This window comes from Rhamphochromis sp. 'chilingali', assembly GCF_963969265.1.
Source record: "Rhamphochromis sp. 'chilingali' genome assembly, chromosome: 14".
NCBI lineage: Eukaryota > Metazoa > Chordata > Actinopteri > Cichliformes > Cichlidae > Rhamphochromis > Rhamphochromis sp. 'chilingali'.
Window position 1 is genome coordinate 25,862,614 of NC_137941.1, and position 26,369 is coordinate 25,888,982.

The 26,369-nt window shown below is 41.7% G+C and overlaps 1 protein-coding gene across 1 annotated transcript in view; it reads right to left on the reverse strand.

Moving 5' to 3' along the window:
• The window catches only part of plcl1 (phospholipase C like 1), a 128,953-nt gene extending 103,427 nt beyond the window's left edge, over positions 1–25,526 (reverse strand). The window contains exon 1 of the mRNA XM_080903673.1: positions 24,270–25,526. Coding sequence (XP_080759799.1) covers positions 24,270–24,458 — 189 coding nt within the window. The 5' untranslated portion in view covers positions 24,459–25,526. The remainder of the gene's footprint in view (positions 1–24,269) is intronic.
• Between the last annotated feature and the right edge of the window lie 843 nt (positions 25,527–26,369).

Below are 26,369 nucleotides of genomic sequence, written 5' to 3' on the forward strand. Positions count from 1 at the left end.
ACTGCTCCCTGGGTGCTGGATTGGTAGCTGCCCACTGCTTCACTGACTGAATGGGTTAAATGCAGAGGACTAAGGAATTTCCTATGGGAATATTAAAGTATACATTATTATTAAATATGGTTTGAATTTCAGGGCTACTATGAAAGTACCTGTAATTCCTTTAGTGGCAATTCAGGCTGCCTCTAAAGTCACTCCCCACTGACTGCATTCTTAAAACTTAACAGTTAATGGCATGCTACAAATAAAAGCTTTTTGTTACCATTCAGATTTTGTAATCAAATGCCGAGCAACCAGCTGACATTTACTTGTCTGTCATTTTGGACTTGTGACAATGTAGGACCCCTACATTGTCACAAGTACTACATGACCATCTGGCACCAACAGGCAAATCTGGTTATACTGTATATACTGTTTGGTTAGCAAGTGGTTGTAGGAATTTGGCTGTAGTTTACAAACCACCACACTACCACTAACTACTAGTTAATGAGTGTTAGCAGACAAGTCAGTGTTTTACATGCAAACTGTGACAGCTGCAATTTGCTAGGGACTGAAGAAAACACAAGGAGGCTTTTAGTGCAGCATCCCTTTACCTAGGAGGACCCACTCACCTACCAGTTAAGGATACACATTTTTCCTTCATCACAGTGGTTGTGTCACACCCTAAATGATGAACAAAGTGGCTCACTTAGCTACTTCCTGCAGATTTTCTTGTTTTTTTGACAACAAAGAGCTAAAAAAAATCACAAAACTTGGATTAACATTTATTCCGCTACTGGTGCACCCTTGTTGGGCGCATACATTCCTACAGTATCCACTGTGAAAGCATTGGGCATAATTTGGAAGCAGTCTAGAAACAGTGTTAATAAGCAGTTATATGTTAGCTGCTTGTAAAATGCCGACCTCCCACCCCACATTTGCATTCCCTGAATAGGAATAAGAACGAAACTGAACGGAGGTATGGGATAGCTCGGCTTCGTAGTAATCCTGTCAGACTTTGCAGCAGCAGATTATCTCTACAAAACCATGACAAATCATCAGTAAATACTCCTGAGGTCAAAGTGTCACAGGAGAAAGGAGACTAATAGGATTGGAAAGTCACAGTCTGTTGTCGTACTTAGCCCACTAATATAGAGTCTCTAATAACAGAGCCTATTACAGTGAAGTGATGTGCAGCGAGTCCTGTTTGCATCTGAAATCATTCCAAGCCTCCAGATACTCTGAGCAATATGTCTGCCTGACTTGGTGTCAGATGAATTTCACTGATGGATTAATCCTCATGTCTGTCAATCTGTCACACAGGAAAACAAACAAACACACACATTTAGATATACATCTACAGCACAGGAAGCCCCAGCTCTGTTGGCCCCACCTGAACGCCACAACAGACTGATACAGAGACTGAAACAAAAATAAATTCTGTCCGACATACTGGATGTGGTGCCTGCTATGAAGCCTGGGAGCTGTGTACAAATGTGTGACAGACTGTATATAAAGATGGACGACACATCACAGAGTCCACCTCCTGTAGAAAACCGAAAACACTGTGGAAATGGATGCTATTATATCACACTGATGATTTACAACCAGAGAGTGGATTGGGGGATGGTCCTACCTCCTGAGAAAAATGAGGCACTTTGTGGAGCCAGAAAAAAATTAAAGAGAAAAAAAAAAGTAAAAATTATTTATTGATTTATAATACACTCATGGTAAAAATAATATTTAGTCCTTACTAGTTTTTAAAATGAGGTAACATCAGGCGACAACAAAACGTTACATTTGTAACCATTTCATTGTTTGTTAAGAAAAACTAAACAGGAAAAATGCAAGTAATCACTTTCTTATGACTGCTGAGTTCACTGAGATTTGTGAGCATTCATTTAGTAGATAAACGTTATTAAATAAACATTAGTTACATCCAGTAACTAATATTGTTTTGTCAGCAAACCAGTAGGATGAACTGGTTGTGTTTCGTTGGAGGGAGGTACTGAATGTGACTGCGCAAACTTTGCAAGAACACTGATGCATCTCTGCAAGGATTTAGTGAATTCAGTGTACTTTCTTCCTTCAAAACACAAATGATATTCAGATAAACTTTACCTGGGATGAGCTCAGCTGGACAGGAAATGAGAAAAATCGCTCGACCTGCCACATGTGAGAAGTGAACGTATATAACCAACTATTGAATGAATGACGTTTTCTTGCTTCACTGACAATGACAGGGAAGAAAAAGTGCAACTTGAAAATACAACTCGTACAGAAATCCCCTCAAAGCTAATGTTGGCAATTATGACTTAATAAGAGGAAAAGAAAACGCTGACAGATGAACGAGAAAGACAAAAAATGAGGGATGTTCGTACGGCGAGGCGAAGACTATTTCAGGAGTGAATAGACTCCTAATGACGCCTCCATCCCTGCAGCAGCAACAAAAACTGCAGGGGGGGGCGGTGTTGGGGAGAACATCTCTTCATGCTTCAAGAGCGGTAATTATTTTAATTAGCCCCTGTTTAAATGTGAATAGAGGCCCAAACTGGGCTTTGCAGCATAGATGTGTGTGCAGTATAAGTGTCCCACATGTCTTTCTGTCCTCAAGTGGAATGCCTGCTTTGCAAAAATCTGTTTATGTCTGGCTGTCTGTGCACCAGCTCGTCTTCTCACGGATGCTCATTAACGAGGTCTGATCAGCATCTGCACAAATGTCAAAACTAAATCAGAGACATCACAGAATCATGTCTAGAAGTTAAGTTATGGGTCATCAGTTTGAGAATGCTGATGCATGAGTGGAGTCTAAATCCAAATGCAGTTTATTACTTCAAGTCAAAACATCAGGCACACCTGCTCATTAAAGGCTTTTCTTTACTGTTATTGCACAACTAGACTGAAGACATGAAAGCTATGAAACACCATATAAAACTATGCAGAGAACAAAAAAAGTGGTAAACAAACCAAAATTATTAAAGTTGTTTGTCAGGATGACAGCGCTGCAGACTGCTTCACTAGAATCATTTCTACTTTATAGGTTTCACTATTTCATGAAAATATGAGCTCATTTTGAGTTTGATGGAAGCAACAACTGTCCAGAAAGTTGAGACGGGGCAACAAAAGGTGACAAAAGGAAAAGCAAGTGTTGCTAAAAAGAAACAGCTGGAGGAACATTTTGCAGCTAACTGGGTTCACTGGCAACAGGTCAGTAACGTGATTGGGTATAAAACGAGAGATCAGTATTGAATGACCACGATCTCCAAGCCCTCAGGCAGCACTGCATTACAAAAAGGCCACGATTCTGTCATGTAAACCATTGTATGGGTTAAGGAACACTTCCAGAAAATCACTCTGTGAACACAGTTCACTGTGCCATCAACAGATAGGGATTAAAGCTCCATCATGCAAAGAAGAAGCCATATGTGAACATGATGCAGAAACGCTGTTTCTCTTCTCTGGGCCAAAGCTCATTTAAAACGGGCCGAGGCAAAGTGGAAACTGTTCTGTGAACAGACAAATTGAAATCTGAAATTAATAATAGAAAACGCCACATGCTCCTGACTAAAGAGGAGAGGGCGCATCCTGCTTGTTATCGGCACTCAGTCTGCATCTCCAATGGTATGGGGGGTGCATCGGTGGAATCAGCAGGTTCCATATCTGAAAAGGCAACATCAATTCTGAAATGTAATACAACATTTAGAGCACATATGGTGTCATGCTTCAGGGAAGGCCTTCCAAACTTCAGCAAGACAATGCTAAACTGTGCACAGGAGCTATTACAAAAACATGGCTCTGTAGTAGAAGCTACACTGGTCTACCTGTGCTCCAGACCTCTCAGCAACTGAAAACATGAAAGTGAAAAATACAACAAAGAAGTCAGTCAGGAAGTCAAGAATGAGAACATTCTTCTCACAAAGTCCAGAAACCGGTTTCCACAGTTCCCACACATGGTCCTGTCCCAACTTTCCTTAGATGTGTTGCACCAGACGACTCTACAAAAACTCTTTTCTGGCCATTATTTCTTAGTGCCACTCAGGAGGATTTAAGTGACACTGTGATCATATGTGACAAAAGGCCAAACACTGGTGTGGTGAACATGTGAACGCTGCATCTGTATTTGTAGCTCTGTCTATTGCCAAGCCTCAGGCTTCTTCTTTTATTAAAATCTCCTGCTTTAGAACGTGAACAGCTCAACATGCTCTCGACAGTTGTTTGCCAATTACACAATCATATCTGTTGTTGTGCAATGTTGCAAAAACTCAAACTCAAAGGCATGGTGTTCAGGGCTCATATGCCAAAGCATCAGCAGAACTGAGATGCCATTACAACAACAGAGTCTTAAGGTCAACAATGGCTATGCTGACATTTCCCTGTTGACTAGGTAACGTCAGGTAATGGAAAGGTGGTTAACCACAGAGTACCTCTGTATCTCCTCCTCATGTGCCTTAGTTGTACTTGACAATGTGTTTTTTTCTCGAGTGGTAAAACCAGTTTTCTGTTTCCACCTTTACCAAGAACAGCTCTCTCGCATATTTTGCAAAAAAAATGTTCCTGTGCATCACTGATATTGTGATGTGACAGTTTTATGCCATGTTCTATGGACAATATAATATGACACAGCCAGATTAGGATCTGCTTCATTAGGCACACATGTGAACAACTCAACAAGCAATTTGATTATGTTCTCGATACTTCTTTGCTAATTAAAGGACCATAGGCGTCAAACAACCCCTTAATGTAACGGCATAGTGTGGAGGGCTAGCAGTGTAGTGAACAGGGCATAGAAAAAAGTACTAATGTTAACATTCAGAGCTCATGTGCCACAGCATTAGCAGGGCTGAGATGCCATCACAACAGCAGGGTTTCAAGGTCAATGAGTAGCTGTGATCATATAGTGGTTAGGACTCCACTCTGCATTGTGGTTACAGCAAACCTGTTCAAATCTGGGTCACAGCAGCTGCAGTTAGTGTTCCTAACTACTGATGCATGACTTGTTCCAGGATCTGCTGCGTTTTACATGGACTGAAGTTAGGTATATTTTCCAGTATGCGCTCTCTCATAGCATCACATTCACAAGTGAGTTTTGAAGATATGTTTTTATAAATCAATCCTGATAGATCTTAAAAATCTGATTCAGTTGTGATTTTGAACCTGAAAAGGGACACATGAACTAATAGATGTAGGTTTTGTGTCAGGAAAATGTCTGGTGGCTGATGTCTCACTACTGTCTCACCAGTTTATTGAGTATTTATTATTGGGGTGCTGACTTTTCTACGTTGACTAATCATGAGATTAGTGAAAGATGGTTAATCACCACAGAATCCATTGTACATGCTTTTACAGCTTACTGAGCTCCATTAGTGTGGTACGCAGCGTGAGCAAGGTCATGAGCTTGACCCTCATACAGGGCATTTGTTTTGTTAATAAACCTGTTAAGGAGAACTGCTACAGAAACAAAGGAGTTACAAAAGGCCAGGCCACAAAGGGATAGTGGTGCAATAGATAACACATCCAACTATGGATGAGAAGATTCAAGGTTTGCCTCCCGAGTAGCTCAAGGAGACTTGACCTTTACCTGCTACATGCATCGCTTCTTAACTTTCTTTGGCATTAAAAATGAAACGTTACTGTCCTTTCAGCATGCTCGGTGCACCTGTCAACTTATGTCTGTCCCAGTCCTGTGAATGCAATGTGTCAGGAATGCTTTAAAATGCCCATTCGAGGGCAGTACAATGGAACTGGAATTTTAACTTATGTATACCAAGCATAAAACTTAGTCTGTAAAAAGAAACAGCCACCCAGCTGCTAAAGTTTTCTAAGTCAAGTAAAAACCCAATTCTGAAAAAGCTGAGACTTTAATATTTACTATAAATATTTCAAATAATTCATCCATCCATTTGCTTATCCTTTTCAGGGTCGCAGGAGCCTATCCCAGCTGTCATAGGACGAGAGGCGGGGTACACCCTGGACAGGTCGCCGGTCTGTCGCAGGGCTAACACACATAGAGACAGACAACCATTCGTGCTCACATTCACACCTATGGGATTAATCAATTAAAGTCTAAAGACTGTAATTGGGAGGAAGCCGGAGTACACCGAGGGAACCCACGCAAAGACAGGGAGAACATGCGAACTCCACACCTGGCCTGATGGTGGAATTGAACTCAAAACCGTCTTGCTGTGCGGCAACAGTGCTAACCACCGTGCCACCGTGCTGCCCTTAAATAAATCAATTCAATAAATAATAAATAAACACTTATAAATGAAGGCAGAATCCAATGACTTCCAAATCTCATGCACCCATATTTTATTTATAATAGAACATAAAAACTAAGGAACTGTACCATTTTTTTTTTAAATTATTGGCTCATTTTTCATTTCGTTAGAGTAACACATGTCAAAAACGTTGGGATGGGGCCCTCTTCTTCCCCTCTTCCTTTGCAAACATCTGGGAACTGAACTGAGACCAGTTGTTGGGCAATTGGGAGAAGAATGTTATCTGGTTCTTGTCTGATAGAGGTCGGGCATCTTCTCTGGTGTATTTTTTTGACTGATGATGTGTCAAATCAGAGGTCTGGAGCACAGAAAGGACAGTTCAGACTCTTCTACTACAACGCCATACTTTTCTAAAAGGCAACGTATGTAGTTTAACATTATCTTGTTGAAATGTGCATGGGTGTCCCTGAAAAAGACAGAACCTGGATGACAGCATATGTTGCTGCAGGCCTCAGAACTGAGTGCTGATAACAAGCTGGATGGTGCCTCCCTTATTTACTCTGGAGGACATGGTGTCCAGGTTTTTCAAAAAGAATTTGAATTTTGATTGAATCTGAATGACAGAATTATGCCCATTTTTAATGTAGTGATGCCTGGAGACCAGAAGCTCACGCAAATCCAATATTCATTTTGGCTTTGTACAATGGGCGCTGACATTTTTCCAGATTCCCAGAATATTTTAATGATATTTTGAGGAGCATTATTTTAAACCAGTTCCACAATTTGTTTGTTTTTTGCAGACTGGAACCTCTGCCCATCTTTACTTCTGACAAACTCTGCGTCTCTAAGATGCTCCTTTTAAACCCAGGTATGTTACTGATTTTTGACCCACTTTGTTGCTCCAGCTGTTTTGTACCATTTGCTTTTCCAGCCTTTTGTTATCCTGTCCCAACTTTCTCGAGAGGTGTTGATGCCATCAAATTAAAAATGATCTTTCTTTTCTTAAAACTGTTAATTTTCCTGGTCCAAAACTTTTATATATTTTGTCTTCTTTTGTTAGTAAAATTTGGGTTTATGGATATTTATTTTTGTATTTGGGTGTGTAGAACAGACGAGAACCCAAAAGCAGACTCTCAGACAGATGGGATGAAACATAAACGTGCCGTCTACTGAGGTGGCTGTCCAGAGTACAAAAACACAAAGAACCAAAACGTAAAAGGAAGACAGAAACTTACTGAACCTAAAGTAGAAATAAATGAGGACTGGGACACACAGCACTGTGAGCAGACATTCTCTCCAAGGGACAAAGGGAGTCTGAGACAAGATATACACAGGAGGGTGATTAACGGTGTGCAGACAGCTGGGGAACACAGCAGGAACAAATTAGGCATAACAGGACAGGGGAAGGAAAAGTCAACATAATGCAAAAGAGATGAGAGACTATCAAAATAAAACAGGAAGCAGCTTATACAACACAGACTAAAAGGTAAACAATAATGGAGACATGACTCACTAGCACAGGAGATGCTGATGACAAGACACAAAAGCAAGACTAGGAACACTGGACATAAAAGGGTACTAACACAATCCAACAGAACCAAGAGCTAGAAATATACATAACGAAACTCACAGGACTGAACAGCAATATTTCTTAAATCCAAAAGAACGAATCATTAGTCCACAGCAGAGATGTCCATTAAAGACTCAGGACCATGTCATTGGGTTTGTAGTTGTTTAAGAAAATATTTAACATTAAACAGTTTTTAACTGGCTCTCAAGAGTTCAAGGAAACATTTAGCCACATGGGTACTATAAAGTCACATGACACACTGAGCTAAAATCTTCATCATTATTTATGAAGGGACAAAATGCTCCTCTAGGATCTTTAAGGACTGTTAGGTAATGTGATGGATGATAGTGATGGAAAAGCAGCCAACTAGTATATCAACTCCAAATCACTTGTTGTTATTTCAGAAAACGCTCCAGGTGGAGATCAATCCTGGAATGATGAGGTGTGTCCAACCTTTCGGGTGGTACTGCATCACCCGGCTTTTACTAAATTCTTACATCATTGCTTTTGAATTAAAGGTGAGCCAACTGTCATCAGTAATGGCAATCGTGCTTTCTTATATAGTTGCAAAATTAGCTTTGCTGTTTCACGGTCTCATGCTAGCTGTCATGTGCTGCACTATCATTCAAACGGATCAATTTCCAAAAGGTCACAAGACAAAGGCCCAAGTGGGAGAGAATCCAAGCTGATCATAACGACTGGAGCCACAATAGGTTTCAGGCTGAAATCCAGCAGAATTCTCCTGGTGTACAATACGGTCACATTTTCATGAACATCTTGGTTATTGCTAAGCTAAGCCATGGAAATGTTTTGTGGTATTTCTCTTTTTCTCTCCACACTGACTTAAAGCTCCACTGAAAACAAGAGCCTGATCCACCCTACAGTTTCATCTCAGAGGAATGTATTCACAGCTGAGACCCTCCAAAAATCTGTTGGCATAAAGAAATGGGTGTGTGCATTAGAAAAGAGCCAAAGAGTCCAGGAAGTCAGTGTTTTTATTCTCCTTTTGGTAGCCAAGGAAACAAACCAAAGATGACCTCATTCAAGGTTACAAGTCATGGATGGCGTCTATGAAACAGAGAGATCTGACTTACATTTAAACTCAGGTTAGTGTGCCAGAGACAAAGAGGAGTGCCTGGTTTTTCCACGTATGTGAGATTGTCCACCAGCCAGCACACAGAGCAGTCACCTCAGCAGCTAAGTCACTGTACATGTATGTGTGAGTGTGAAATGAGGAAGCCTTAGTCTTCAGATGTCTTTACGTCTTTTATTATATAGTTTCCACTTAAACCTTGTATAAACCTGCAACAAATGTTACAGCTTTGTAGACATTTTATTTGCAGCTATCACAATAAAATTTGTTTTTCGGTGAGAATTGCCTAATTTTCAAATATGTGTTAGATTTATCAAGCTATTTCCTATTTGCCAACATTTTCAGAGATGTCCATTCCCTCTAGTATGACAGCCAGTATCCCTCGCCAGCCATCCGCTAACTGGGCAGTCAGGATTTTTGATACCCGCTTAGAACAGCCTGCTCCCAGCACACTGCCTTCAAAACCCTCGGTGGCATTTGCCTGTCAGTGGAGCGATAACTCACTTAGGTTATATCTGTTTCATGTTCTGGAGCAAATCCATCATGCTGAAATTAAAGTTAAACCTCCATAACTGGATCCTTTTATTCAACTTTATCTATTTTGAACTGAATCTTTCACTCATCTTTGATTTAACATCTTATTTTGAATTAAAACCTGTTTTGATTTAATCCAGAAAGGAAGGCAAGAGCATTTTCAGAAGAAGAAGACTGATGTGAAGTCAGTTCCAGAAATCATCAAATTATGTGTTTTGAACTCGATTCTGAACACCATCTGGCTGTTGTTAGTTGTGAGAGAGACTAGAATAAAATAAAATAATTGTAACATCTGACCTTTGTTATTTGTTCAATAAGCAATGTGAGTTCTGTTTATATGTCAAATGTTGAAAAGAGATAAAGTGTGTGCTTCAGTCATTGCTTGTTGAGTTCTATATGAGGCTGAACTGTCGTAATGTAACATTACAATAATGGTCATGAATAAGATTAAGGACTATACATAAGATTAATATAATACTGGTTGTTACCTGTAGGTTTATATATTCTAGTCTATTCAGTATGTTATTGAAATGTTACAAATCTGTCAGTTATTCAGTATTTACTTCAGTATAATGGTACACTCTTCTTTCCAACATTCAAAGATCATTCCAGTATGCAAATAATGAACAAATCAATCCAGCGTCTTCCACAATTTTTCCAAATTGTTTCACATTGATATAGCCGACCTGAGCTGTGATGTCAGGTCAGCCTGACATCACAGCCTGACATTGGTAGCCGTTTGCATACTACGCATACTCTCTCTCTCTTCATATGTGTGTGTGTACAACAGCTTTATGTTAATGTACAATCCTTAATATGTTTTGTTTGTGTGTGTGTGTGTGTGTGGGGGGGGGGGGGGGGGGGGGGTTTACAGAGGGAGTGTTCGCCCAGGGCGCCAAACAAGCTAGGACCACCACTGCTCGGAAGTCTGGACTCCCGAGTGAACCAGCCTACGAGCTTCTACTAGCTAATGCAAAAACTAACAATATCTATTTTTGGCTAATTTAGTAGCAAACGTTAATGCTAACCTACAAAGTAAAAATAAAAACTACTTAAATACACATTATTCAACCTTATCTATGAAATTGTGCTGATTCCTGGGTTTTTGGGGGTTTTTTGTTTGGGGGGGTTTTGGACAGGGACGGGGGGGGGGGGGGGGGGGGGGTGTTGGTTTTTTAAACAGCCCTTCGTAGTCCTACCATTCAATCAGTACATTCTTCCCCTCATCAACCAGGAAGTGGATCACTAGGAACATCCAGTAAATTTCACCAATGTAATTATAATTTACACAGCAGCAAAAACATAATAGTATAAAACCCACTGAAACGTGAGGAGAGTACTTGAGAGTGCAAAATTTGTATAACTGCACACAGAACAACAAGACAATCAACCTTAGGCAATATCAACACCTGGAGAAAAAGAGAAGAGATGAAATGTTACCGTCTGGGGCAAAAACAACCTAACAGAGGCAGCAGAATGTTATTTTGTGAGGGACAGAAGCAATATTGTGACAATATATTGCTGCGGGCTGACAAACACCTGCACTGTTTGCTTGTTTGTTTGTTTGCACATTTCTGCACGTTCCACCCTTGGATCTATTTCTTCTGCTCTAGCCTTTTCTGCTTAATAACTCCATATGACGTGTCCCAACAAATTGTGCCTTCAAAACACCTGACTGTCCTTCTGTACCTGTGCCTGGCTCACTGTGAAGCTGCCACCCTTTGTGTCGTTTACCATTTTTCCTCTGTTGCTATCCAAGGCTGAATAAAGCTGATACAGGAGAGAGTGCACCAGTGTAACAACAGAATCATCTGAAGGAAGGAAACCTTGACAAATGTGAGAATTTGAAGACAAAATCAAAAATAATACAAATTCTAATATCAGTAAAGGTTGAAAAACACTAGAACAGCTTTGTCATGATCCTGGGTCTTTTGACCCAGCGTTTTGTGTTTTCTATTATTGTGATGTATTTTGGTTCTGTTTTTCTATTTCTTTGGGTTTTAGTTCTGTTCTTCCGCAGTTCAGTGTTTAGTCTTTTCTGCCTGTGTATTCCTGTGTCAAGTCTGCATTTCTTAGTCTGTGTCTTTGCATGTGTGAGTTCCTGTTTTATTTTGTAGGTCCGTGTCTCTCGTCAGTGTTTCTAGTTTCTCTCCCCTTGTCTCGTTATGTCCAATTATTCCCAGCCGTGCCTCCCTCCTGTTTCCCATTCCCTGATTACTCCCCTGTGTATATAAGCCCTGTGTTTGCCCTTGCTCTCTGTTGTGTTGTACTGTCATGCTGTGCGGATTGCCCTGTGGTTTCCCTGTGAGTTTCAGTTGTTTCCAGTTTAGTTTGCTTTGTATGTTCATTTTTCCCATGCCAGCAAACAAAGCTGTGGTTTTGAGTTCATCCCTCGTGTCTAAGGGCCTGCATTTTGGGTCCAATTCCTGCCTGCCACACAGCGATTCATGACAAGCTTTAAAATTGGAATTTCACATGAGAGTAGAAAATTTTAAAAGTTACATTGAAACTAAGCACACCATTGATTTTCTTGTGACATTATCTATAAGTTTGTGTCACATGGCCCTCTTCCTATTGAAAAAACAAAAGTTGTATCCAAGATGACCGACTTCTAAATGGTCACCACCCATCTTGAGCAGTTTGCCCCCTCACATATACTAATGTGCCACAAACAGGACTTTATCACCAACCATTCCCATTTTATTACGGTGTATCCATATAAATGGCCCACCCTGTATATGAGTGCTTGTGTATAAATACACAAGCACTCATATATGCTTTCAGTCGTGTAATTTAAGTGATCTAGGCAGCTCTGTTTTGGAAGTTCAGTTAACGCTAGAGATGTGTTTTGGAGTTTGTACATGCTTTGTCTCTAGGGGCCACTGCATATATTTCTGTATAAACATATATAAATAAAACCACTTTTTTTTTACATTAGTAATTCCTTTTGTACATAATTTTATATTGTTGTTAATAATAAATTAATTAAAGCAACAAAACAACCTAAAGAGCCGGTTCGGAGCCGAAAGAGCCAGAAATCCCATCACTAATAGACATCTTAATCTTTGAATTCAGGTGTTTTCAATCCAATCTTAACAACATACACATACATCAAAAAAAAATAAAAAAAATTATATATATATATATATATATATATATATATATATATATATATATATATATATATATATATATATATATATATATATATATATAACAAAGCACCTAGCCATCAAGCCTGCCTTGACAAACATTTCTGAAAGAATGGTTTGTTCCAAAGAGCTTACTGAATTTCATATTTTAGCAGAATGGCGCTGTTACAACAAGCAGATTTGTGTATTTTCTTCCCTCTTGAATATCCTACAGCCAACTGCAAGTAACTGAGCCACAAAGTGGCAGAATGCATAAAGTTACAGAGTGTACAGAGTGAGGTTGCCAAGTGCTGAGGCACATAGTGAACAAAAGTTGCCAAAGCTCTTCTGATTCAATCACTCAGACTTCAAAACCTCTTTTGGGATTAACATCAGCACCAACACTGTGCACCGGGAGATTTACGGCATGGCCCAGCTGCTCCTGTAGGTGGCCCAGTACTTTGTCCATATATTGTATGTTTCCCACTATCAAAATGCTACCAGTGCTCTGTTATTGAGAAATTATGGTTCAGTGGTGGTGGCACATTGGCAGACCAGTCTGTGGGTCTGTGTCAGATGGGTACAGTATCAATAATATGTGGTTCAACTAGTCTGCAGGTAAACTCTGCTGTAGCTTCCTTCCCTTTTCAAGTTCACTTATCAACCAGTAAGCATTTGACCATCATCCACATCAAGCAGCATGCCATTCGGACTCCACAGGAGCAATGTTTGAAAACCCATCTTAGTACACTCGCAGTACACTCTTCAAATGGACATAACCATGGTACCATAAGATTCAGAAACTTGAGGTTGACACAGGAGAATAATAGCTGCCACTTGACAGTTTAAATACAAAATAGTTAAAACAGTCGATGACATTAACCTGCCTCAGTTTGATTGCTGACTTCTGCCTTGATTATACTCTGGTCCTGACATGGACATGGACAGCTGGGGACACCATGGCCGAGTACTCATTGGTATTATATCACTACTGCCGGAGGTGCATGTGTAGTTAGTGTGTTGTAATGTAAATTTCCACAGATGCACAGGCGCAGGCACATAGATGTTTGTTGCATGACAAAATGTATGTGATTCTGGCAGCAAAAGTCAAATCAAGGCACTAAAATATTTTACATGAAAGAATTTCTTGTTCATAAACATTTGTAGGTACTTAAAATGTAATATTTTTAGCTTTACGGGAAAGCTTTACATGGGCGCCTCCTAGGTGAGATGTTCCAGGCATATATTCTAGAGCAGCGGCCCCAACCCCCGGGCCTCGGACTGGTACCGGTCCGTGAGTCGTTTGGTACCGGGCCGCGAGAGTTGAGGCTCAGGTGTGAAATGTATGGTTTTCAGGGTTTTTATCGGTTTTCAGCGTTATTTTGTTGTTGTTTTTATCGTTAACTCGGTTTTCCCGGGTCTTTTCACGTGTGTTATGAATAAATCTTCTTTTTTTCGGTACCGGTACTAGTTTTATTTTGTTGTATTTATCCGCGACACCTTAAAGGCCGGTCCGTGAAAATATTGTCGGGCATAAACCGGTCCGTGGCGCAAAAAAGGTTGGAGACCGCTCTTCTAGAGCAGACCCAGGACACGCTGGAGAGATTATATCTGTCAGCTGGCAGGAAGCACATCAGTATTCCCCCAAATGAGCTGGAGGAATTGGCCACCGAGAGGGAGGTCTGCTTAGATTGCTGCCCCTGTGACCTGGACCCAGATAAGCAGCAGAGAATATGACACATTTTCAGGGCTAACAGACTAGCATGTACATGACGTTACAGGCAGTAGCAGATCAGCTTGTCATATAGCAGCAATGGTAGCTGTTTATTCGGGATTCTTTTGTCATGCTAAGCTAATCTACAGCCAACCACAGAGCTTATCGCAAAACAGCAAAGTTAGCTGTCTGATTACTGTCGTAATGCCAAGCTAATCTACAAGCATCAGCAAAAAAGCACCAAATATGTTTTTGTTAGCTTAACATAAAGACTGGAAATGGGAAAGGATCTATCTAACATCTACAAATGGACCCACCACAGCACTGGGCATGGGTAGACTTATCAAGAACATTCCTAGACTGTTTGATTTGATGTGCTGCAGTGACAAAGAAACGTGTTCATTCTAAGACCTGCTTGGTCTCGATGAGCAACACAGGACTGCCAACACATTTCTTCAGCACAGTTGTGTTTCCATCCTTTAAAAGGACTCTAGTGAGAACAGTAACCCAAACACTTCAACCAGATCTTCACTTTAAAATCAATTATTTAGCTTATGGGGATTTGCCTTGTGTCAGAAAAACTAATTGATAACCCACAATGAACCTGTGTAAACAGAAACCACAAACTGAGTACTACAGGTCAACACCACAGAGAGCGGAAGGGGTAGGTTAGAATGTGGAGGGAGTTTGTCATATGTGGTTACCATGGCAGCAGGTGTATGTGCTGCCAGGGATCTGTGCTAGTCCAAGTGAAGTCACAGAAGCCAACCCTGGCAGCCGCGCACATTCCTCCTCTCTGAAAAAAATGAAACATGTCCTGCAAACACAAACTCACTGACAGACACTCACTCATACATGCTTACAGAGAAAAGCTCACAATCACGTGACAGCTGTTTATTCTTCAGACAGCAACAAACATTTGTAAATGACACACACACACGACCAGATACAAGTTTCTGGTAAGTCAGGACACACCCACTGTCTTTGTCAAGCAACATGTCAGCTGGACCGAACACACTGTAATGATGCAGCACTGCTGCAGAAAACATGCTACAGAGCAACAGGCCAGACAAAAGACCAGAGCTACAATCCAGAGACAGTTACACTGAAATGTGCACATTTTTACCCCCAAACCAAGTCCATGACGATTAGCTGGTCTAGGTCAGTGGAATCACAGTTCATACAAATAAAGTTCATGACTGCATCACGATAACATCACAAACGACATTCCTGCACTGCCAGCAAAAAGAAAACAACAGACAAAAATGTTTTACGTTGTCTTGTTCTGACATTATTAAAGAAACATTCGTCGTCGTTCTCAGTCTACTGTGATTGGGTTGTGATTCATAGACAGTACCTGGTGTCACTACAAAGATGATAAATATTTTCTTATACAACTTTGATGTTTGTGCAACTCAATTAAGATAAGCTTAACTTAGCATAATGACAGGAAACTGAAATCAACAGCTACATTTGCTGTCTTTATGTTTGGTAATCGGCTGTACATTGGCTTAATTTCAGAGCATTGGTCAGACAAAACTTGAAATTTATAAAAGTATTTTTGAGGTTTTGGAAAGTTTTAATTTTTACAACATAAAAAGAGGAATTTGTGTTTGTGGGCCTTAAGCAAATCTTTTGTGCATCTTGTTAAGGTCTTATATAAAAAGGGAACATTGATAGGCTGATAAATGCAGCCAGTACCGATAGATCAGCAAATAGCTAATAACCGGTCATTAATATTGGCTCGCTGATAAATTGTTTAGGCTCTAATGGATATAGCCATCATAACATCACATTCACCTGGAACCTACACCTGTCTCTTACATACACTTTATGCTTTGGATTAATTTAGTATGTTATCTCCCAATGCTAACAGCAGCAGCTCGAAATATAAATAGAGTCATACCATGTGCATATGCTTTAGTGCAGTATGTTTGTAGTGCATTATTAATGTGGTGGAAATTCAGTGGTATTGGGATCAAATTCCATGTCATCCCAAAGAAGCAGTGTTTTTGAGCAAGGGATTCAAACTAGCAAGCACAGTGAGAAAATGGCCTTTGTTGTAACATTTAGGATCTGAATGTCTGTTGGTGTGTCTGTGCACTGCTCTCCAGGCTGAAGCCCAACACAGCAAAACAAGCTGACATGCAGTCTCTAGAGTTTTCAGATACATCCACCCTGAGGTTAACGCCACACACTACTGCGCTGACACTCAGACAAACACACACACACTGCAAACTACATCTGCCTGGATGACACTAATTTTCCTTCGCTCCTTTTTCAGTACCCTCCCTCACATTTATTTCTTGGCGCTTCACTTTCTACAACGCGTCAAAACACACTGAGCAGTTTTCCGTGTGTGTATCTCAACATCCCTCTGCTCTCTTTGCTTCCTGACATTTCTTTTTCCTCTTTGTCCCTCTCTTTTTCACAGGGAAAAACCCAAAGACTGACAGTGACAGAAAGACAGCTGTGCATGTGTTTATGCGGATGGATGCATCAGAGAGCTTTAAACAGGAAGTGATTTGTAGATATAAACAACTCTCTATCCTTGCCCACAGTCACCCTGCATGGCACCCACTCAACTTTAAACTACTCTGTGTTTTCACTTATTCAAATCCAAAATCCTCTCCACGCTCTAGCGTCTGCAGTTCCAGCACCAAAGACCTTGTCGACTTTGCAGTGAAGTTCACCGTTAAAATCCCATATTGGTCGCATTAACTCTGACAACAAATACGAGCACACTCTCACGTGCTTTAAGCAAATGCGTCTTTTTTCCAAGGTCATCATTTACTACCTTTAACTGATACAGACCCTTTATTCAGCTGCTCACTTCTACGCCTCTTTCTCTGATGTTTTAGCTCCTGTCTCTTTAAGACCTTTTGTAAAATTCTACTTTCCTCAGATTGGCCTGGAAGCCTTCTGATGTGCATCATGTGCACATCAGTGATGTGCACTCCTCGCTTGTGAGCTGTATTTCCCGTACTTACAACAAACTTGATTATAGCTCCTTATAAAATACATCCTCAAGTATCAGTCAAGTGATTGCTTCCTTTAAAAAGTTCTGATTATAGTCAGATTATTCAAGTTAAACACGATCCATTAAATGTACATACACTAACCTACAAAGCCATGTGACCTTAATACTTTACCGTGACACACGTGGGACCTTTACTTTGTATAACCTTGTGAAATACAAAGAGAACTACACACCACATTGTTACAAGCAGCGTCGCAATAGCATAGCCAAAAATACCTTTTTTCCTTTCTTGTACAAAAAGCTCATTCTGATGCATGTTTGCAATTGACAGAAATCAATGTAGGCGCTCCATTTAATAATAAAAAATCCTTGTGCTGCTCAATGCCTACTAGCCTAGTTTAGCAAAATAGCTAAATGCATTCTCTATTACCTGTGACACTAGTAACATTTTATTTGATTGAGATGCCTTTAGATTATATATGTAAACTAACAGTTGTCAAAAGCTTCTTGCATCCACATTACCAACAATTATTCAACCAAAGAACTTCTATATAAAGAAAAGAAAAGCATGTCTTTTCCCCGGTTCAGGGGTTTTTGCACACTGCTCCTTGCCACAGCCTTCTGATCACATACTCTGACATGGCTAATGCAGACTGTCAATTAGTCTTTTTCCGCCTTGATTATTTTGCTGGAATGCTTTGGGCCATTTTCTTGATGAATGACCCATTTTCAGTCAGGCTTCAAACCCATATCCAACAACATGACATTCTACTGAAGAATGTCTCGATAAGCCTGATTCGTTGGTTCCTTTCATTATGCAAAGTCCTCAATGTTCTAATAGTTAATATCGGTCAATAATGTTAGTGTTAGAAAAAAGTTTCTTTTAGTTGGATGCAGTGTTGCCTTTTCACCAAATATGGTTATTTTAGTGGTAACAAAACAGCTCCACTGTTGGCTCATCTGTTTGGAGAATAGATTTCCAGAACGCTGAAACTGTCCAGAGGTAAAGTTGACACAGTAAGTGGACATTCCCAATAATGTTAACTCTATTAAATTTGCCTTTCATGTGTGAAGTATCCACGTGTATCAGATCAGGAAGGCAGATGAGCAGATGTTGTGATGTTATGGTACCTAGCTTTTACCTGATCTATTTGTTTCACTGTGTTCAGAAGATACTCTATTTCTTGCCTCATAGTAGATAGATGGGCTTTCAGATAGATTTCAGAGATTGCTTTATAGCTTTCTCCAATAATGTGCTGAGACCAAAGTGCTCTCACTTTCCTTTTCCCGACACTCTCTGAGATCCCGTTCCCTCTTATATGGTTCATTTTTATAGGTACACCTTCATAAGACTAAATTAGCCTTCTTCTTCTGGCTATTGCAGGTGGCTCCCGAGCTCTTTTCTAACTGTTTTTGCATCAAGTGAAACCCCAGCTGTGTTGAGCAGGTAGCCATATAAGGCTAATGCAGGCTTTGGACCCTTGAATGTCTTCCCCTTGCTCGTTCTCCCATCTCTTCTTTACCATTTTAATTTTCGTTTATTGGTAAATGGACTAGTTCCTTAATAGTACTTCTCTTCTCTACTTGAGCACTCAATGTGTGTTATAGAACTTGCCTAATTCAACCATTTATACAAGCACATACAAGCTTTCTTTCACATGCATTCATACCCTGATCAACATATTGGAGAGCAACTTGGGCTTTAGTATCTTGTCTGGAAACTGGAGCAGCCAAAGACTGAACCATTAACCTTTTGATGAGTGGATGACCTCCTCTGCCTCCTGAGCTACAGCCACCACTATTGATCATTCAAATACCAATATATCGGCAAATGTATAGTATTGGCCTACTGATCAATCAGTCAGGCTCTAACAGTTACTTTTTGTACCTATGCTAATTCTCTTTGCATTCAGCTTTTTACTACTTCCTACAATTACATGGATCAGATTTTTTAAAATATTATAGAAATGGATCTGTTATTTTCACACAACACTGCGCTGTAAAGGCAGGCACCATAATACATTCTTCCTGTATTAGCTGTTTTTTTATTACTACAAAATTTCACGTTATACTCTGAGGTGAAGAGACATAACTTTTGCCGTCTCTCTATTTTTGAACCCTCCAAGGCCAAAAGACGCACAAGTGTGGAGAAATGATAACAATAACAAGTGTGTGTACAGAGCCACATGTGCTTTGTCTCTTTCGCTCTCACTCACACAAACTCCTGACCAGCAGCTGTGATGAGGTCTGTACTCGGAGAGATGTGGCACCAGTGGCTGAATGATACTGGAAGACAGAGGGCCCTTAGTGGTTAGCAACTGATCACACACAAAATCCACATAACCACAAGGGATGCTTTGTTATTACTCTTGACGGGTTTCCAGGAGTACAGTGCAAGCAAATCATTGTTCACATCTCGGCACAGCAGGGGGTGGCCGAAAATTAGAGTGAAGTCAGAACAATGATGCCTTGGAAAACAACAAAAATCAAAGTGGTGGCAAATGGAAGAAAGTTGCCGGGACTGGCAAGGTTAAGATGCAGAACAAGGAGAGCGGATTGCAGGAGGGCAAGAGGCAGACTGGGATAATGGATGAGAGCCACATTCCTGTGCACTTCTAAACCTTTGTTTTCACCTCATTATGATTTTAAAAGGCTTTTAAAAGGAGACCTATTATTATTTCCAGCTCTATGTTTTTATTATGATACTCCAGCTACTCAAGTAGCTTTGCATAATTCAGCTTAAAAGAATCCTACTGACGCTTTATACAGTCCCTCGATTTAACCTGACACAAGCCATTTTAGGCTCGTTTCACTGCTAATCATTTAGCATCAGACCTTTCCAGACAGCTATTATGTAGCAATTGTTGTTGTATATGGTTCAACTAATATCCCGGGTGTTCTCTTATCCAAGTTTGGGCCAGATAGAAACGTTAGTTTTCCTCTCTGCAGGACTGTCTAATCCCTGCAATGCTGGCCAGTAACAACGTTGGCTACTTCACATCTCAGTCAATTCACCATGGCTGAACTCAGGCCATCCACAGGACAGCACACTCACTGGGGATGTTACATTTCATGATGTTCCCCAAATATTTGTCACAAAGTATAAAGTATTACTTACACGGTCGGAATCTATGATAAACACTTCTTGATGAATATCTTCAGATGTAGAAAATCAGAAAGCCAGCCAAAGGGTCTTTACAAACATTGACATAACTGGGTGTCATTACTGCCGACGTGAATTATAATTTTACTGAATGTACGTTTACCCTTAGCCAGCAGTTTTAAATTTCCCTCAGTGTCGCCTGCTCTGGCCCCTGGAAGACAATTGACTATGGTTGCTGGAGTCTCCAGCTTCGCATGTCTCAGAACAGAATCGCCAATTACCAGAGTTTGATTCCCGACGGGTGTGTCGCAGAGTGGGGAAAAGCGGTTAGACACATGAACAGGTTGGGGGTGTACCTGGGGCTTCTGTTTAAGACTATGCTTCCTCCTCACCATCACCCAGCCATCCTGTTTCCCCGGCTGCTCAGGGTCCTTCCGGAGCCTACGCTACCTTTGGATGCACCGGCTACAGAGGCCTGGGTAGCTACAGGTTCTTCAAGGGTACGAAGCCGAGTCTCCAATGCAGTAATCCTGGCCTCCAGAGCTCGAATAGCATAGTGGTTACATTATTTGTTTCAGACAGAGCCAGATGAATATATCTCCATCAAGTTGCTTGTGAAAAAGAATTAGATAATGCATTAATTCCTGTCTCACTTCTTAAACATCTGTGATGTTTAGGAAACTCGATGGCTCCTGGAAACGCTGCTGCAATTTTAATTTTAGTCAACTTGTGAGGCATCAAGGCTCTACGCTCAAAACACTACAGCAACAGAGATGGAGAGAGATGGTGTCCTTCAGCACTCCAGCAGTGAGCAGTCAGCCAACACGCAGGCCTGTCAGGGAGACATCCAACCAAGCCTTCCCCTGAGCTCGATCCTGAAAACCTGTGTGTCTGCGTGTGTGTGAGTCTGCGTGTGTTTGTTTTCATTCACTGCTAATCCTACACCCCACTCCCCAGCCTGACTGGCATGTCTACCACAGAGTGCATGTTTTGCCTTCTGGTCTGTTACACAGTAATGTCGTAAGCTAATTTCTGATGGTTTGCTAGGGAAAATTGATATTACAGCCTGAGCCTAATGTGTTTAACTTGATTGAGATGAACGTCCCCTTTGCTCACTCTTTATACGATGATATAATGATCTCTGCTGTTAGCTACATTTAAGGTCCTGAGCTAAAAGCTAAAAGGTGCAACTGCTGCATCAGTGCAAAAGTTTGGACAAGGAGTGACTTAGGTGTGTGTGTGTGTGTGTGTGTGTGTGTGTGTGTGTGTGTGTGTGTGTGTGTGTGTGTGTGTGTGTGTGTGTGTGTGTGTGTGTGTTTTGATGTGGTGTTCTGCAATAACAGGGGTGTGTGTACCCACAGACATGTAACTTGTGTGGGTGTTGCAGGCACGTGAGCATTTGTTGTCATAGTAATGTGAGATGTGAAGGAAGCAGCCGCGTCCTTTCACTTTCACTGAAGGTAAAGGGTAACATATTTCAAGTAAAAAGCTCTGTTGGTTTCATCTCAAGAGATCCCAGTTTGTGTGTGTAGACGGAGGAAAAATGTGTGACTCCTTCACTTTGAACACTATGTCACTCCTGCTTTGTATTTATAAATTAAAAGTGCAATCCTACTAGAAAATGATGCTTAAATCAGACTTTATCAGTTTTTACATCTCTTTGTATGTTTGAGTCTCTCTGTGGTGGTTTTGAGCTTTGAGGTCAGCTTTAGTGTCTCTGTGGTTGTTTTGTTCATCTTCTTTTAAACTTTGACGAACTTGTAACTTAAAAAACATCAGAGCAGTCATTTCAAATTTCTTAAGACGCTTTAGTTCTTAATGAATCTGGTTGCTGGTGGGGATGATTTCCTAAGAAGTAACACAACAACCCCCACATTCAATTAATTCACAATAACTGTCATTGTCCATATAGTTATAACCACATATTTCTATATGGTTTCACTACACCAAAAGGTAAGACTATAGCTTTGATATTAACAAACTTTCTTATTATCAGAGGATGTGAAAGGTCTTTTCCTCCTAAACACAGGTCAACAATGAGCAGTGCATCACAGTCACTTTATGAATCAGGGAAAGTTGGGGTTTTCGGTGGATCATAATCCAATTTGTTTTTGATTGTTAGCAGTAATTGACATCCTGACACATTTCCATTAATTACAGTGGCTGTCACCGACATCACGCTTCTCATCCGTCCATCTTTTTATCTACTTCCTCTGCCGGCAGCTGTCAAAGGACTCTGTGTTCAGCTGGGTCACCCAGATGGGGCTGACTCTCTCTGCCTGTGTACACCCCTGATGAGGGCCAGAAACGTCACCATCCCATGTGACTTGACTGCTGACATGAAATATAGGAATGACCTGATAGCATCAGATGGGAAGCGGACTCAGAAGGTCATAAACCTCAGTGTTTGCCTCTAATGTGAAGGAAGGACTACAGCACAAACATCACAATATAGAAACTGGGAGCAAAATTTTGTCTTCACAAACTGAAAGCACTCACAGTTACAGAAAAAACTAATAATAACTAATATATTACACTGTCTGAGACGCGCATAAAGATGTTGATTTAGGGGCGTCGATGTAATGTGCATATATATCTCCACATTTAGTCCACAGTTAGAGAAGCCCTAGCACTGAAAAAGGGTAACTGACCTGCTGCAAGCACATGCTGCAAGAAACAGTGAAATTATAGGATTTATTTTGGGGGGGGGGGCTTTCTTGAGACACAACACTGGAGAGTAAGACAGGAACAGACAGAGGTAAATGACCCCAAGGCAGATTTGAACCCAGACCTCACAACAGCAATAGCCTAAAAGTATATGAGTCACCTGCCCACCCAGGTGGGCTACACCAGTGATACACAAACTACGAAATTTTAGTGACGTTTGATCTCATTTATTCATTTCTTGCATTGTGAATTTTTCATACAGGCAGGAGAAGAAGCTTAAACTTTGTAATGTCCTCCTGATTGCCACACTCCTTTTGTCCTCTGGGGTAAAAAATGACCCCAGGACAACAGGAGGGTTAAAATTGTACTTAAGTAGCTCGGTACCTGGAGTTTTATTAACATACACTGCTGCTACAAGTCAAGTGACATGTGAGCCGAGGTGGAGAGGATCCTGCTGAGCAGATATGTTAGACATCCCTCAAACACGATCCTCCTCACTCAGCTCCTTGTGAAAGTTTAGTGACCTGCAACCCGAGCACAGGTGAGGCTGGAGCAGCATGTCAGAGGTCAGGGGGCCAGCAGGTGAGGGGTCGTTCCAGCGTAAGCCGAGGTGAGTTTGAGTTTAGAGACGAGGGTGAACCAGGTAACATTTATTTACAGTGTGAGCCAGGATGGAAGTACGCATAGTGCAGGGAAGCACAGTGAAGAAGATCTTATCAGAGCATTTCATCCATAAACAACTCGCATTCTTTCACCCTTGCTGTGCACGATCCTCTCCCTGCAGCTGGCTCAGAACTGTGCACATTTTGCTCAGCTCATTTGTTTGTTCAAATGATAAAGACACAAACTGTGGACTTATCTTTTAGGTACATGTTACCTAAAAGATAAAATACACTACAGGCATTATAAGCTGGAAGTGTGCTATGACATGCGTGGGTGCTGGCATGCATCCGCGCCATGAAAATTCTTGGATGGCACTGGGAAGGTGCAGTGGTCCGTGAACCCTGGCGTCACAGGGACTGGAAAGTCAAAACATTTAAAAGCAAGCTGTGACATTTTATTCCCAAAATTTTCGTCCCTGCAGCTTCACTGGCTTCCTCCTGAGGAGGCGTGTCACTTGTTGAGCCATTTCCCAACCGTGAATGAATCAAAGTGGATCCAACGGATCCAGTGTTTGGCGTTCGGGCTCATGTTCTCATGACTTAACGGGAAAACTGAGCCAGAACAACAAGTAATAAATGAATAAATAAACAGTGTGGCAGGCTGGGTTGGCGTTACACTACCTTAATGATGCTGCTCCGGCGAGGTGCCGCCTTCACCGACTCCAGCAGGATGGTATCAGTGTCCTGGCCGCCGCCGCCGCCGCCGGGGAGGATGACACCGCTGCGCCGACCGCGGGGCGCTCTCTGTGGAATATAGTCGGGCGCTTCGTCGCTGCACAGCCCATCTCCACATCCATCACGCTCAGACATGTCGACGAGGATACGGAGGAGTTAATTTAAAAGTAATTTGAGAGGGAAAATTAATCAACTCGTCGGATCTGACCCGAATAAAGTTTGCCTCTGCTGTGCCTGGATGCCATTTAAAGATGAAACGAGTCCTGTCTTCAGCACCGACAGCAGCAGCAGCTCTGTCCGCCTGGAGGAAACTAAGCACCCCGGTTTCCTTGATTGTGAGCAGACTCTCTCAGTCGCTGAGCACAAATCCGCGCTGACTTCAGGCTGTTAGTCGGAGCTGATCTCCACAGTCCATGTCCGCTCCAATCAGAGCATCACATGCGCGCGCAGACACACTTGGATGAAAGCTGAACTGATGCGTCCCCCGGAGACGCGCAACAAGTCCTCTCCGTCTCCCGTCCGCCTCCTCTGCTGCTCGAACAGCGGGACTACATGGGAGCGCGCGTAAAGCTTCGGGGAGCGCCTTTTCTTTCTTCCTTTCTTTTTTTTCTGCTGCTGAAGAGAAAATGTTGGAGGACACTTCAGAGTAGAGCCTGCGTGGCTGCGCAGCTCCCCTGCCTTCTTCCCACAGCGCGAGGACGTCAAAGTGCGGAGAGGAGCAAACCTAAGCCTCCTGGCAGCGCGTCGCTCTCACTGAAACAGCCGCTCCGGCTGTGCTGGCTGCACTCAGACCAACAAGAGCCCACTTTTGACGAGGACGCGGAACACAACTGACAGTCGCGCCGCCTCTCGCCCGCGAACCCCTCCCTTCACCGCTTCCACCCAGCTCCTCCCACACGCCGGCCAAAAAGCACGAATGACGCGCGGAGCAGCCAGTGCGCGCGGCGGCTGGGGAGATCCGAGCCACTCAGAGCCTCCGATAGGTGGACGACCGAGTTCACGGGACCGAGAGAGACTCCTAACACTTCGTGGGGAGGAGCTGACAGGACATTATGTGGGCTAATGTATTGGTTGTATTTCCCAGCTGAGCCTAAATTTAAACCATTTTATCCGCACAGAGTTAGCAAATCATGTCCGATGTGCTGAAATGGATCATATATTTGATTCTAATTAAGCTCAGCTCCTGGATTAGAGGAGGAACAGATTTTACGCATTCAGTTTAGGCAGGTTTTCAGTGTAAATGAATGCTTTTATCAAAATGTTGTTTCTGGTGTTTTTCTTCGCTTACCTCAAAACTAGATGCAAGCAGAGCAAAAGAAAAGTGATGTGCTGACTCTGACTATAGTCTGATGTTTTATTGGCAAAGAATTCATAAATAAACTGGCCAAACAATAACAATGAATAATAAAAGTAACATTTAGGTTCAGGTCTGATATGACGGGGAAAAAAGCCTTTATACCTAATGCTGTTAGACATCCCAGGTTACACATATAAGTCCCAAATATTGTAGAACATAGCCTGAAAACCAGATAATGAAACTAAAAAAAATCCACTGAGCCTCTCACATCGAATCTGAACTTCTTTTTTTAGTGTAAAACATATTTTTGACCCACTGAGAGGAATGCGGGGAAATGGGAATTTCCCATCAAAACAAGCCATTTCATCAAACTACCCAGGAGGACCAACCCGTCTTCTGGGTTTCATGGTCAGGCAACTGAGAACTGAGACAGATGTGCTTCAAGCCTGACCTATGACCTCTGACCTTTTCAGTGGATGCTGATTTAGAGTGACAGGCAACCAGTAATGACTAGTGCAGAGGTGCAATAAAAGTGTGTTACATTATTCATTCATTACAGCAGCAGCCTCTTCCAGGGAGGTCAGAGATCAGGGTCAAGAGGCAGCAACAGGGATTTACTGCTCTCTCAGTGACGTATAAACAGGGTGAACTGATGCAGACAGATGCCACAAAGTATTGGGAAAGACGGATGCAAAACACCCATCCATTTATTGTCTCGGGCGAGGTAAACCCCGGACAGCTGACAGCCT